This window comes from Tenrec ecaudatus, chromosome 9 (assembly GCF_050624435.1).
Source record: "Tenrec ecaudatus isolate mTenEca1 chromosome 9, mTenEca1.hap1, whole genome shotgun sequence".
Classification (NCBI taxonomy): Eukaryota; Metazoa; Chordata; class Mammalia; order Afrosoricida; family Tenrecidae; genus Tenrec; species Tenrec ecaudatus.
In genome coordinates, this window is record NC_134538.1 from 141,793,523 (window position 1) to 141,809,617 (window position 16,095).

General features: G+C 44.8%; 1 protein-coding gene across 15 annotated transcripts in view; it reads right to left on the reverse strand.

Annotated features, from left to right (window-relative positions):
- The window catches only part of CADPS2 (calcium dependent secretion activator 2), a 520,508-nt gene that overhangs the window by 111,590 nt on the left and 392,823 nt on the right, over nt 1-16,095 (reverse strand). For 8 of the 15 annotated variants that reach the window (XM_075557700.1, XM_075557694.1, XM_075557699.1 and 5 more), the window contains 2 exons: nt 14,966-15,089; nt 12,833-12,853 (listed from right to left, as the gene is read on the reverse strand). In XM_075557700.1, coding sequence (XP_075413815.1) covers nt 12,833-12,853; nt 14,966-15,089 — 145 coding nt within the window. The remainder of the gene's footprint in view (nt 1-12,832; nt 12,854-14,965; nt 15,090-16,095) is intronic. The other 7 variants (XM_075557705.1, XM_075557702.1, XM_075557704.1 and 4 more) reach the window with 1 other exon arrangement.

Genomic DNA, 16,095 nt, shown 5'->3' on the forward strand with positions numbered 1-16,095 from the left:
CACAGTCAGGTTTGGTTCTCCACCACTCCCGGTTTGCAGTCCCTGGATATGATTCCACAAACGCTCACTAGGTGGAAGAGGCTATGCTAGTGACACAACATGATGAGGAACATGATGGTATTTCTGCCTTCGGAGAATGTGTGCAATATCTTTTCCAAACCCAGTGATAGGGCAGGGGTGCTTACATGCCATCCGTTTTGATCAATATGAGGAAGTTTCGTAATAAAGCCAGACAGGGAGTGAATTAAATGCACTCAGCATACATGAACGGGGTAAGGGATAGGATGTGTCAGCAGAAGGCTTTCAATGGCCCCAGGGGGTTCTTCAGAATGAATTTTTTCTTGGGCGGGGTGGCGGTGGTGAGGATTTTAGGTCAGAGAAAGAATGAATCTAACATGGAAGTCTTCCCTCATGTCCTTTTCCTCTAATGGAAATAATTCACTTATTCTTTGGTTGCTTCTTCCTCCCCCTAACAAAAATACAGATAGTCAGGGGTAGTAGGGGAGCAGGGGTGAACAGACCTGAGATGAGAAACATGAATGAATTCAGAAGGGACTCTATGGATAACGGCCGGTCCTGCAAACCAGAAAGGAAGTGAGAGGAATGACTCTGTCCAGGGAAGGGAGTTAAAGGAAGAGCCATGGGTTGAGAGTCACAGGGAGCTCAGCAACTCAGGGCACTCCAGAGCCCCACACAGGGAGGCTGCACCTTGTGAGGTTCAGAAGAACAAGGATATTGCACCGAGGTCAAAGCTTCTCATTGTTTCCCACTTGTAATCCCCAAGGTTATTAAGAGGCAAACACTGCCAGCCTCCTTTGTGGTCTGTTGTTTGGTCCCTGCCCTTGAATTTCAACTGACAGTGACCCTACATGTAGCAAACGAAACACGGTCTGGTCCTGGGCCGTCCTTACAATAGCAGGCTTATCTGAGTCCGCTGTTACAGGCAGTGTATCAGGCCATGTTGTGAACCCCTTGGTCACAACCCTCTACATCAGGCATGATGACCTCCTCTAGGGACTGCTCCCTCCTAATCACATGTCCAAAATGATGACGTCTCACCCTCTTCGCTTCTCAGGGGCATCCTGGCTGCAATTCTGTGGTCTCCTGTTAGTGAGATTTTGCTGTACTCAGACCCAGATGAGCAGGGAGTGAAAATGAGCTCTCGATTTCCCTTCTCAGTCATTTACCCCAAAGAAAGCACTGACGGACTGTGTCTTCCTCCCATCCCGCCCCAGCTGAAGTACTACGAGGTAAAAGAAGATTACATTTTCAAAAGAAGACCCTGAACGAGATGGGTTGGCACAGTGGCCGCACCAGTGAGTTCAAGCATAGTAATGGTGCAGGGCCAGGCCGTGCCTGCCTTCTGCTGTACGCAGGGTCGGTACGTGTTACAACCTATCCAATGGCACCGGCCATCAACAGTACACGCACATAAACAATGCTATGGGGCACAGAGTAAATCCGTTTCCCTTGGAGATCAGAAAAGACTTCAGCTGAGCCATCCCCTCCTTGTTGGATGCCTCTGTGTATTCACAAATCCCTTCATACCCGCCTACCTGGCTCAGGGAATTTTCACCTGCTCCCCGGTAAAGAGGTGGCATGGAAGGAATGGCTGTGGGCAGTCAAAGGCATTCTCAGAGGGAAAGGAAAGTGCCAGAATGAAGGAGGACGCTAGCCTAGCCCGAAACACACACCGAATGCACCCAGCTGTTTTTCGTGGGCCCCTTTTTCACTTGTCATAGGCATGCGTCATCTGAATCTTCACTCGTCTGGGCTCACCCTTCTTCTTCTTGGACTTGACCCATTCAGAATGACGACCAGGTTGGAAAGTCCAACTGCTTTGGCCCATGCTTCGGTTCCAGGCAGAGAAAGTGTTGGACGCGGGAACAGAATGGTGCCAGAGCTCAGGACCACTGAGCTCCAGGGAGGGATAATCCTGGCCAGATCTCAGTCTGCAGAGGCCCTACTCTTCCCAGGAGGGAAGGTGGGGTGGGGTGGGAAATCAGATACTTTCTCCCACATGAAACAAAACAACCCCTCCCCCCACAGCTACCACTGGCTACAGAACTCTGGTTTAGATGAGTCTGCAGAACCCTTTGGGGTTAAGAGCCTAGAGGGAAGAGTCGAACTTGCTGGCTAAGAGGATTGACTCACACTCTGGAGAGGGATGTTTGCAAGACTCAATTCCCCGAAGGTCATCCGTCCTGATATTTGCCCTCCTGCCTGTCACAGCCCCCAAATCTGATTATCAGTTAATGCACGAGAATGCTGCATCATTGACTCCCTCTTGGCTCAAGAGGTTCTGCAGGCAGTCCCACCAGCGCCGGCATGCACCTTGTTCTCTTCAGTGCCTGGTGTCTCTTCAGTCTAGCCCAGTGGCTCCCCGCTTCAGCAGACATCAGAATCACCCAGAGGACGTGTTCAAACACAGGCTGCTTTCGCATTTATCTGCTGAGTTTCTGAGTCCCTAGGCCTGCAGCCAGGTCCAGGACTTTGCATTTCTAACAAGGTCCCCTGGTGGGACTGAGGCCACTGGCTAGGGAATGTACTTTTAGAACTACTCCTGTTTACGAAAATCAAGACAGAAACCATAGCGACTGGCATCAGAATGGACTCAATGGCAGGTGTTTTTTGGGGGGGTGGTGAAAGTGGGGGTGGGTTACCTGAAATGAGACATATTTACATAAGCCTCATTTTAAATAAGAGATGATATATATATATATACATACACACATACATACATATATAAGTAGATAGATAGATTTGCAGAAACTAAACACATTGTGATCCTATGTACAAGGCCTAGGGAAGCACCCAGTGCTCACTGAGCAGGAAGAGTGGCTTGTGCCCACCAGTCAGTCTGCGGGAGAAAGGGGCGGTACTTTGTTTCTATATAGATTGCAGTCTGGGGACCCCTCTGGGGCAGTCCCACTTTATTCTGTAGGGCCACTTGGTATCTTTTGTTGCTTACAGATTTGATCAGAAATAACAAATCCGGGGTGTTATAGCCTCCCCACAACCGTTAAAAATCCACGAGGCTACCAAGTCCACAGTTGTTTGGAAACAAGAGGTCTGTGGCCTCCTAATTCCTGGGCTCCCTTAGGGACCGACTCATCTAATGACCCTGTCATTTCAAGCAACTGTTCCAGGTAATATCTCCTTGGAATTACCCATGCTAATGATACGGTGTTTTGGAATAATTGTCCTGTGGCCACAGGCACATTAACGACTTTACCTCGATTATCTTTCGCATCAATAAATCCGCTTCCAAACCAATGGCCAGCGGTGGTGCCAAGGCGCAGCCAGAATGGGTCCAAACTGAGCAATCTGTGTCAGTCTGCAATATGCAATGACCCTTGAGGGACAGGCCATAAGAGGCAGGACCATACAAGTAAAAACTGTCTGTGACTCTAGGCGAGGCTTTCTTTAGGAGGAATACAGAAGCCTACTTCCCTCTTAAGAGCTTTCAAGTAAGGAATGGGGATGAGAGGTAACAAAGGAAACATTACAAGCATCTGCACACAAACATTTAATACTTGGCTTCCCATTGCTACCGGTTTTGAGAAGCGATTTGACTTCCCAGAGCCAAGAGACATATGTGTCTGCCTTGGTTTGAGTTTCATCGGTGAAGCTGAGAAGCCTGAGTTTTTACGTGGCAATTTCCAGAACGTCTGGCTGCAAGAAGCTAGGGAGACTGGGTAAAGAATGCCTTTCATATGAGCTGCCTGGTTTTGTTTTTATCTTCTCTAGGTAACTCTGGATAAAATAATGTGGTCAGAATCTAATGACAACATCGAATTTTGCCACCAGTAATCCTGCTCGCCAATTGCCTCATACAGTTCTTTCTAAAGACTGGTCTTCAGGCAGGCCATGCATATCTGGATGGGCACACACACACACACACACACACACACACACACACACACACTCCATAGCGTAAATTAAGTGGGCCTTTCCCCGAGTTCACTGTTATTAAATAAATGTCCTATCCATTTCTCTTCAGTATAATTCAGACTTGGAGATCATCTTAATAAATCACAACAGTAACGATTGCCATGCCATCATTTGATTATTATATCATTAAGGCCTATCGTGGAGCAGTGTGGCACAGTGGTTCCAGTTGGGCTGCCACCCACAAGGTCAGCAGTTTGAAGCCACCTGCTGCTCTGTGGGAGTTACAGTCTTGGAAACCCACAGGGGTAGTTGGACCCTGCCCTCTAGGGTGGCTATGAGTCAGAATCGGTGTGCTGGGAACAAGGAGGGCTAGAGCATCTTTAGAGCATCCTGGCGGGACCATATTAAAGCTGTTACAGGTTAAGCCTGGCTCCAAGGAAGAGCAGCCCTGAGAATCTGCTCCTATAAAGATTTCTACCCAGGAAACCCCTCTGAGCAGCTCCAAGGTGCCCAGTAGAGTGCCTACGATTCCCCAGGGACTCAACAGCACAGGCAACATGGCATCTTTCATTGTCTGCTCATTGCTTCCATTTATCTGGCCCAGCCTTTCCATCGTCCACTCTTACGTGTTTCCTGCCTAAAGGAATGCGTATCGTCACCACAGGTACCTTCTCAGATCCTCTCAGGTTTTACTACTTGTGAGGAGAGAAGCTGCTTAGGAACCCTGGGGTGGGGGTGGGAGGGGTTGTAAGTGGCAAGGCAGGGGCCCCTGAGATGCTGGGGTGCAGGGGTCTGTGTCGGACTCCAGAGGCATGCCAGCTGGGAGGCCAGCGGCAGGAGAAAGCAGATGTCTCCTGGAGAGAGGAAACCGCCTTGGGTGTTTGAGAATAGGAAAGACTTTCAGCCTTGGGTGCTAAGAAACTTCTCCAAGGATCTTGGTGTCTACACGGACATCTCTGTTTGCTCTGGCACAGAACATCTGCAAAAGCAGCCAACACACACATTAGTAGGAAACACATATCTGAGACGAAGGTTCTGCAAGAGTCTCGGGCTGGGTAAGCACGGAGCCCAGGTGTAGAACACAGGGCTGTGAGAGGTATCATCTGAGTCTTCCTCTGGCTTTAATGCCCTGGGCCAGCAGGCAGCTGGGAGTCTGTGTGTATTCACTGAGGCCCCAGGCAGGGCTATTTCACAGGTTTCCTCTATGGAGAAGAAAACCTGGCTTTAAAGAAAGGTTCAATTGGACCTCTTAGTTTTGTTCTGGAAGCTACAAGGCTGCTTTTGTACAGCAGACGACCAGGAACCTCCCTGCATTTCTAAAGCGATTTCATCTGTACAGGCTTTGTGTTTACAAACCCTGCTGAGAAAGAAAGAGCTAGGATTCTGTCAGTTTGCATTACTCCGGTCTTGTCCAATTGGAAAAGACTTTTGTCTGCACCTGAACTACTCGGATTAACAAGGTGCTGCAGGAGACAGGCTGTTATACATCACCTGGTTTACCTGTTGACACGTGTTAGTAAATATAAAAGGCGGGGGTCATCCATCAGTTGCTTTCAAAGCCTAGCTTTGGAGAACGACTAATTCTACAAAACCGTTAGTGAAAGAAAGGATGCTTATCATCTCAAGTGAATCCCACTCCCCACAGAAGAGGAACAAACAAATGAACAAAACACCCATCACATGCATGACACATTGTCCAGGGAGCTGAGCAAGCTGTCATCCTGCTGGAGGCCTTTGTGTGGAACATTCGTGATAACATCCCCATGCATCTTCGGAGCAAGGAGGCGAGAGTCTAGTAGGAGCTGCTCAGAGAGCTACAGACTTTGACCTAGGGACGAAACTCCCAGCTGGGAGCCTGTCAAAGGAGGCAGCAGAAAAACGACTTTCTCAGGTTTAGATTTTTTAAAAATATGTTTCCTTTTCTTTTGGGTCTTCTACAAATAGGCGCCGTCAAAGTGACTGTACGAATGACAGTGTCAATCATGTACTTACCTAATTAAGGACATGATTACATGTAATAGTACTTACAACACACATGCTCCCTCTCCACATGAAGGATTTTTAAAGATGACAATTATTCAGTAAAGACTTTTTTTTACAATTGGCTACATACTTTTTCTTTTTAAGAAATTGTAATAAATCATTTTATTTGGGGCTCTTACAGCCTTTATAATAATCCATACATCCATTGTATCTAGTACATATGATGCCATCATCATTTCCAAAACATTTTCTTTCTACTTGAGCCCTGGTAGCAGGCTCTTCTTTTTTCTTCTCCTACCCTCATGAACCCTAGATAATTTATAAATTGTTTTTATTTTCATATTTTACACCATCCACTGTCTCTCTTCACCCATGTTTCTGCTGTCTGTCCCTCTTGGTCGGGGCAGGGCGGTATTGTACATCAACCATTGATATCGGTTCCCCCTTTCTCACCCTACCTTCCCCCTATCTTCATGGCATCACTACTGTCATTTTTGGTCCTGAGGGGGTTATCTGTCCTGGCTTCTCTGTGTTGAAAGCTCTTATCTGTACCAGTGTACATGCTCTGGTCTGGCCAGATTTTTAAGACAGTGGTGGTGGTGGTGGGGGGGGGTGTGGGGGGAGCATGAAGAACTAGAGGAATGTTGTGCTTTATCAGTGCTATACTGCACCGTGGCTGGCCCATCCCTTCCTTGTGACCCTTCTGTGAGCGGATGTCCAATTTTCTACAGATTGACTTTGGTTTTCCACTCTGACCCCCTTAGTTCACATCAAAATGGTTGTTTGTTTTGGGTCTTCTGATGCCTGATCTTGTCGGCATCTTGTGATCACACAGGTTGGTATGCTTCTTCCATGTGGACCTTGATGCTTCTCTGCTAGATAGCTGCTTATTTACCTTCAAACCTTTAAGACCCCAGGTGCTGTATCTTGTAATACCCAGGCACCATCAGCTTTCCTCACCACATTAGTTTATGCACCAATTTTGTCTTCAGAGGTTATGAGAACAAAGGGTTCTTGTGTTAAGGGAGGATTTGAGTAGCGGCCCAATGTCTGTTACCTTAATACTTAGCCTATAAATATATGTACATAGACCTAGATCCCTATTGATATATATTAATATATTTACATATGTGCACGCTTATGTTTATACTTCTGAAAAATGTCTTTTGCCTCCTAGTTCTTTCCTCTATTTCCTTTCCCTTTCCTCCTGTCCCACTATCATGTTCAACCTTCATTTGGCTCTCTGTACTTCCTCTCGGCTACATTACACTTGATTGAATCCCACCAGGCATTCTATGCTCTCAGTTTTAGATGTCTTATTAAAGAAATTTTTTGAAAGGTGGTAAGATAATTTTTCCAGGCCCCAATGGAATCTGGTGTATTTTCAATTAAGTCTACCCAATGCCTTATCTTGTGGTCACTTGATCTTATTTCATGCATCTTATTATTACTTCTGAACATTCCCCGTGAATCAAGACAACACATAGAACATCCGCAGCACCTCTCTGGTGTGTGTGAAGCAGTTCCCCCACCTCCCCTCTTACAATCAAAGTCCATGTAGAAGATGAAGTAACTAAAATGGGGTGTGCCATGTTTTATAAGGAAATGAAAATTGTTTCGACAAGAGATAATAAATAAAAATTGGAGAATAATTCAGAGCAGAAAAATCTCCATGGCGGGCTGCTACAATAGAGAAGGGAGCCCTGGTGGCATCATGGGTTACACGCTGTGCTGCTAATCCCAAGGTCATCAGTTCAAACCCACCAGTAGCTCTGAGGGAGACAGACGATGCTTTCTGCTCCCAAAAAGACTAGCCATGTCCACAGCGAATTAGCATGATTTATAAAAGTACTTAAAAAGGCAGACAGTCTGAATACCTTTGTGTGCACACATTCAATAGACGGGTTAATTGCACGACTGGGTAGTGGTGTGAAGCACAGCCAACAAAATAAAGTATGGTGCTAAGAACAGGTGCATGTGAGTGGTTTCAATGACTGTTTCCATCGACTGATGCTAGATGACAGAATCAAAGTCATTTCTCAGACTCAGGTTAAAAAAAACCCTTATCTTTTTAATAATGTAAACACTATATTGGCCATTGGAAAACACCTAGACCTCGTACATAGTGCAGTAACAATTTTCAATTTGGTACCTCTCCACATGACCCCAACTAGTACAACTCAAACAAATATACATATGAGTACATGTGTGTATGCATACATAAACACATATACACACTCATAGACATTTACACACACAATGAGTATACATGTGTGTATGTATTTATATATATATATAATCTCCCTATTGTTCTGCAGATTAAATATACTAGCAGATTTACATAATGTCCTCAAATGTCCTACAGAAAAAGATAGTCATTCTCTGCTGTAGAGCCAGCTTGTATCCATGTGCCTTTGTTCTCAACTAGGAGGTGACGGAGAGCAGAAATAGTCACAGACTTTTGAGTCTCCGGCCTGGTTCCCAGCACCCCAACGACAACGGCCGCACAAAGCAGAGGGGAAATTGTTGCGCTACCTGTTAGATTATTCAAGGGGGAAGAGACTCAGCTTTGTAGGCACACACTTTGTGAAGTGTTGTAAGTGCTCAAGGGGAGCCAAAAGTTCATGCCTGTTATTTAGACATCTCAATTCACACACGATAAAAATCATACCTAGAAAAACTTCACTCAAATTTACAGAGACCCACAAATTTCTGAAGAGCAACACTGGTCATCTTAGATATATTAGGAAGACGCTCTACACTGATCACCCAGAGTCATGCTCATACCTGTGTCGTTTCCACTCGGCTCCTGGGCATGCTACAGAACACACGTGTCCTCAAGCAGAACAGCTTTTATTTATTTCTCTATCTACCTATTTATTTATTATTGATCAGTGCGCTCTGACAATGGAGTGCCAAATTAAAATGCCACCCAGATAGCAAACATCTCTTAATGACATAAGAACCTGAAGTAAGCGAGCTCCCTGGCCCTCTGGGAATGCATCTCTAGCCTGTGCAACTGAACCTCTGCAGAGGAGCGTACTGGGGTTAGACCCAGGAACCTGGCAACCAAGGGCCCAGAAATGTTCTCATCACACACACACACACACACGCACCGCCGGTCAATCTGGGCCTCTACTTGTTGAGGCGTCTCCACTGGCAGCTCAGATACCAAGTTCACAGAAGATGGCAAGTCAAAGGCAAGCTCTAGTGAGCAGTCATCATCTTAAATAACAACTGGGTCCACAGTTGTTCAGAGAAAGCATAACCAGCTATCACATTTATTACTGCCCTTCAGGACCTTCTTTGAGTTCAAGGACAAATGGTTTCTTGTTTAAAAATAATCACTGATTTGCATCAACGAGGTGTGTGATTTTTTAAAGAAAGGTGTTATTAGGAAAATGAAATTCCATTGCTGTGTAGACTAGAGTTTACACAAAGAGGATCGCAGGCTTCCATCAACAGTGCAGTCAGAGACAGAGCTAAACCCAAGGGGGAAACGGGTTGGTTTTGCAGAAGTGCAAATCCAACATTTCTGAATCAGCCATCAAAAGGAAACCCAGCAAACTCAACTGAATGGCATTATTTTATAACCTCCCTTCTGCTCCAAAAGTCTCTTTCTAGAAATTTAAAGTGTTCAAAATGACTTTTCTGTTTTCGTGAAACACAGGCAAATAACTCCTGAGAAAGGACAGAGGCCATCAGTAAGCTCATGTTGTATTGCATCCAATCAAACGTTTGAAAATCTCTTTGTAAATATGTCCAACCAAAGGAAAATTTCAAAGTTCCCGACGATGAAGAAAACAAACCAGACCTGAATGAACTGCTGAATTATAGAGGCAATGAAGTCAGGTGAGATTACTGGGCCTTGTTAACAACATCGCTTTCCCTACCTCCTGGCCTCATTGATCCTTGTGATAAGGACAGGGAGTTCCAATATAATTTTTCCAATCTTGTTATTTTCAAGTGCTTAGCTTTTGCCCTGGTTAATCATTCATACGCTGGTTTGAATGGTGTTTGTACACCAATTTACAGATACTCTTTCTGCCATCCACAGCTGGATAACTCTCTGCTCTAAACTCTCCTATTTATTCAACCAATCTTTCTTCAGGACACCATATTCCTCAGCACTGGGGATAAATGAATTTATTGGAAGACAAAAATCTCTGCCCTGGCCCAGTATATGAGTTTTGATCAAAAGGAAGGAAATTGTGGAAAGGAACTTGAAATTTTTATTGAAAACCTGACATCTTAGACACACTGAGACACTGAGACTGAAGAGTCTCCCCCAACTATTACCTGGAAACAAGTTTTAAACCTCAGTCAAAACGAGCACACAAAGTCAACTTTCAACAAGACAATGGCCTAGCTCCATAAACAAAGATTCCCTGCTTTGAGCACTGCATCATTTGAGAGAAATATATATATATATCCTGTCAACATGATGACAGTAACTTTAAAAACCAGACGAGAACTTTAAGAATAGAGAGGCAAGTCCATTATGGTAAAACCAAATGGCCAGAGACAAGAATTCAACCACCCATGTAAAGTGTATCAAAGGTGTCAGTGTGTTGAACAAGCAAGAACTATTGATTAGGTGTATGCTTTGTTGTACATATTTTACACACACACACACACACACACACCACTTGGTCTTCATAGAGCTAACATCTAGAACAACATTTAAAGTAGATGTTAAGTGCTATGGAGAAGAATAAAGCTTGAGAAGAAGAGGGAGGTTCTCAGTTATGGGGCCGGAGCGTGCAGATTTTAAGTCCCTTTAATAATTGATACCCTAAGGTCTAATGTGAAGCTCTGGTGGCATAGTGGTTACATGTTGGGCTGTGATCTGCACGGCCAGCGGTTCAAAACGACTAGCTGCTCCAAGGGAGAAAGATTGGGCTTTCTAGTCCCGCAAACATTGACAGGGTTGGAGCCCCACAGAGGTCACTCTGGGGCAGTGTTGACTCTGTGGCAGCATGGAAGTAAGTGCAAAGATTCTGATGATGTAGTCCAGCCCTTGCTGTTCCCTATGGTCTCGCCACCCTTCAGCTTCCTTGGCTTCTGAGTCCTGGAATCGTGGCTTGAGCAAAGTGGCAAGAGTTAAATGCCCACCAATTTTCAAGACCAAGTAGTTAAAAAAGACTATCTCATGAATATATTTTGAGATGATAACATTGTGAATATAATCCCATGCCATAAAAGAAATTTGATCTATTACTTCGTGTAATGCCTGGGAAACAAGTTCCCTGTATGGCAATAGAGAGTGCTAGTCATCTCATTGAGTTTGACTCGTGGCAACTTTAAAGGACCTGCCCTATCGAGTTTCCAAAGCATCTGGCACATCCTCCTGGGGAGCAGTTGGTGGTTTTGAATTTCTGACTTTTGGGTTAACAGCCTCTCTTGTGCTTTTACCAGGGCAGCTCAGTAGGTAGCCACTGGGTTCTGAGTTCCCAATAAATAGCTACTTTCATGACCAGAGAAAAGCTATCTGAGCTCTCTGCTTTCAGCTGTCTAAGAAGAAATGAATCATAATAGTAGTTACTGCAAAGGGTCATTGAGAGGAATAAGTGAGCTTAAGCGATGGGTTGAGGTGTTTATCCTAAAAGGCCACTACTTCCTGGGGGACAGACTTGGGGACAGGGTGACCAGTGAGAATGTGAAAGGGGCATAGTACCTGGGATACGGCAGCAGGTCTCACCTCTGCTGCACTTGATAGTACCAGCATAACCTTGAGTGGGCTGCTAGCTTCTCCCCAAAATCACCTTTTACAGAAAGCCCTGGACTTGTACAGGTTGCTAACTCCTCCTCGACATTAGCTCTCCTAAAAAAAAAAAAAATCTACTTTGTAGAGTTCTTCAAGGAGTTAGTGAAGGAGTGGCAAACTAATTGGTTCAGATCTTTTCCCCCATAAATGTCTTCTTTTTATCCCCTAAAGTGCACTTAACAAACATTGTAGGTGTGTTCTTTCTCCGTTCCTGGCCCTGAGTGTTCTGTTGCTGGCATTTTCTTGGGTCAAAGCCTGGAACAGAATTGAGGGGGTAAATACCGAAAAGAAAAATAAATAGCGTCACCCTTAATGGATGATTTGTTACCAGCACTACTCCCCCGCCCTCCGCCCCCAAGTAAATGTGTCTATATCCTTGTGTTCACAGTTTGACTAACTTGAGAAAACTAGAAATCAGAAGGCTCTTCACTTGTCTATTGCATAATTATTATTATTTTATGGAATGAACTAATCTCTCTGGAGTGCTGAGTGCCCACATGATGTCAACAGCTACAGGACTGGATGCTTGGGACCAGGCAGGGAGAAGTCAGGAAAGAAACTGCCTACAAGGGGAAGTGGAGATGCAGCACATAAACAGGTCATGGCACAGCCAGCTACACTGATTACCCCTGGGTTCAGTAGTACAAGAAAACAGTCATGGATCCCTGAAAAATTCAGACACCCAAAGAATGCCATCCTTGCGAATTCCCCAGAAAGGAACAGGAAGGATAACCTCTGCCCATTCCTGTGATTAACAACTTTCCAAAGTTAGGGACAGGTTACTTTGTATTTAATAGCATTTATGCTTTTTGCTCTCATATTACACTCCGAAGTAGAAAAGGAAGACGGCCTCTTGCCTAGTTGTGAGAGCCCTTCAAATATGGGCGACATCTTCCGAATAAGATCAGTGCCCATGTTTCAACGACAATGGTGAACATTAATACGGCCCCAGGTTTCTGCTTTGAATCCATAGAAAAAATGGTGCTGAGACTTCACAGGAGTAAATGGCCTATATTTTCCACATAAAGCATTAACAATTGTCCTGGTTAAATCCAAGTATTTTCAGTACTGTAGTGAACAATTATCTAATTAACACGCACTCTGATGAGGAAAGCGCTAGTCATCATATCAAAACATCACATCACCACATTAGAAATGCTGGCACGTGCATGCACAGGCAGTAATTACCTGCTTCCTTTTCGGCTGGGCCTAAAATATAAGAAAAGAGAATTTAAGAGCAAAAGCAAGGCTTTGTTGTTACACAATGCAGAAGGTCAGTGAAAGGGGGAAAAATGCAGTTTAGGACCTATTTCTAATCTAATTTTCATTTAGTTCTTGGTCTGGCCCTGAGCATAAAGCAAAACACACTTTACTTTTTAAGGTAGGTAGGTAGGTAGATAGACAGACAGACAGCTAGATAAATCAATGGAACAAAAAGCCAAGAAGGTTTTCTCATCCAATGAGCAACCACTTAATTTTGCAAAAATGAACGAGCTTGGTCTTCCTGCTGGTCTGGGAGTCTAGGAGCTGTCTTCTAGAACAATCTCATGATACACTGGGGACACAAGAGAAGTGAGTCAGAAAGGAAGAGGCCGGAGAGCTTGCCTGCTTGCTTTCCGTGGCCCCTACTGCAGGCCTTGTCTGACACAGACTTGTTTTTGGAAATAACCTAGAGGATTGGGTGACACTTTCTTAGACCAGGTGAACATTTTCACCCAGTTACTTAATCCAAGATACCCAATGGCTGTGAATGAACAAAAGCCCTTTATTTTTTTTACCCCGTATGGCATTGGACCCAAACACAAAAGAAAGAAAAGAAATAGAGAGAGGAATAAACAAAGACATATATGCATATTCTTTCAGTATTCTTAGTAAAGGTAACAATGAGAAATATTAAGTAAGATAGTTAAGAATGACTTTATGAAACATTTTATATATTTATCATTTTTAAAGGTAGGGTCTATAATATTTGTACAGAAGAATATTATAGTCCACAGACCTTATATTTCTCTTTAGTCAGATTTGAAAGATCTTATTATCTATTTTTTATTTTTTATAAATTTTTCCAATCTGTGTCTGCAGCACCAAGAAGTCCCCCAAACATGAACATTAGGTACATAAGCATTCAAGTTGTGGAAACCAAGCCGTGTGTTCCTCCCCTCCCCCAAACGGTCTACTGTAGACCACTTTTGCTTTAACACAACGTGATATCATAATTAATGATGTTAAACTGGTAACTAAGGAGGTTTCATGTTGTTACTCTTGTGATATAATATTGGTTGCTATAGTGACGAGATGGCTTTTTTGTTAATCACTCAGGAGGTTGGTTATCTCATGCTTGTTAGACAGCTTGACCAGATTTGGAGAGGAAAAAAAAAAAAAGGAATGATCACCCAGCCAATTAGTGTCTTTTCATTAGCCAAATTTGGTCGCAGCGTCTTAACATCAACCAATGCACATCTTTATAACCCACTCGGTGCAACTTCACATGCAAAATGACAAAACTCTCCTCTTCGGACGGACGATTTCATGTTCATGTTGAGACACAGGCACCTGACAGTCACTGCGAACTTTCCCTTGCCTACGTTAAGGTGAGGCGCGGCACCTACCAAAGCCAGGTCCATAAAATCCCGAGAAAAGCCTTTCAGGCCTTTCCTGGTACTCGGCGTTATGTCTAAGGATCGTTGCGCCAAAGTCCACCATCTGACTTTGCCACAAACTGTAATCTCCTGATCTCGGAACATCTCAAATATCATTTTCCTTAATGAATAAAACCTGGGATAGTGGGGGGAAATGCACAGTCCTCTCAAGAGATCTCATCTTTCAAATGCATCAACCTATGGCAAGCAATTAAAAGCGGCAGGAAGTTCTCGCTCTTTATTTCAGCCCTCGCCGTAATCAACAAGTTTCCACCTCACAAGGGACACCGCCGAACGAACGGGAGAGAAAATCCCATCACATGCACAGGGCTACTGGGCAGGAAAGAATACAGGGCCCCTCGTTTAAATGTGAGCCGGACTTACAGTAATGTCAAAAAATACAACCCAGGAAAACACCTCTTGGTTTCTTGAAAACTCAAAATAAGAACAAAGGACAACTTGGGCACAGAGCCTGGGTCTTTCATTCAAGCCCAGTCCCAGGAGGCATATTAAAGCAATGAATAGGGCAAAGCGCTCCGTGCACCAGCTGAGATTTTAATGAGCCATTTCCTTCTGCCGCCGGCCAGGTTTGTTCGCAAGGGGAAGGACTTCTCACAGCAAATGCAGTTAACAGGCACCGTGGGCGCCCACTGCTCCTTCGGCAATGGCTCGGCGCACTGACCTTCGACTTGGGCATATTCTGTGAGTCTGGTGTAATTGATCAAGGCGGCCTTCTCCAGGCACCTTCGGACCACTCTCTTCACTTCTTCCGCGGGTACCGGAGCGGCGATGTCTTTCATCAAAACCTGCCGCGTTGGAAGCAAAAGGGAACATACCGTCAACCTAAATATGAAGCAGAAAGGGTACAAATGGTCCCAGGTCTTCCTGGTATCAAAGTGGCCTGGGGCGGGGGTGGGGGCATGTGGCAATAATGGGGCCCCACTGGCCCCTTCCCCCTCTAATCCTCCCTTCTTGGCTCCTCCCACCTAAGCCGCATTGATGCACACCAGCAGGCCGAGCATCTTTCGGGTGACTGCCCCTGTCCCCCAGGGGCTCTGGACACCATTGGAGCAGCTGGCTCAGAACAGGATTACCGTCCTTGGGAAGCGTCATCAACACGCCCCCAATTGAAAAGCCTCATCTCCGTGGAGCCATACACAAAAATCCCACCAAGAATAAGCTTCCTTTTGGAGCTTTAAAGCAACCAGTTCCTACTCTGATGAAGTAAACTTTTTTTTTTTTAAACAATTTATTGGGGCTGATACAATTCTTTTCACAGTTCATACATATACATACATCAATTGTATAAAGCACATCTGTACAGTCTTTGCCCTAATCATTTTTTTCTCTTTTCTTTTACATTTTATTAGGGACTCAAAGAACTCTTACCACAATCCATACATATACATACATCAATTGTATAAAGCACATCCGTACATTCCCTGCCCCAATCATTCTCAAGGCATTTGCTCTCCACTTAAGCCCCTTGCATCAGGTCCTCTTCCCCCCCCCTCCCCTTTCCCCCCTCCCTCATATGCCCTTGGTAATTTATACCTCGTTATTTTGTCATATCTTGCCCTATCCGGAGTCTCCCTTCCCCCCTTCTCTGCTGTCCCTCTCCCAGGGAAGAGGTCACATGTGGATCCTTGTAATCAGTTCCCCCTTTCCAACCCACTCACCCTCCACTCTCCCAGCATCGTCCCTCACACCCTTGGTCCTGAAGGTATCATCAACCCTGGATTCCCTGTACCTCCAACCCTCATATGTACCAGTGTACAGCCTCTGTCCTATCCAGCCCTGCAAGGTAGAATT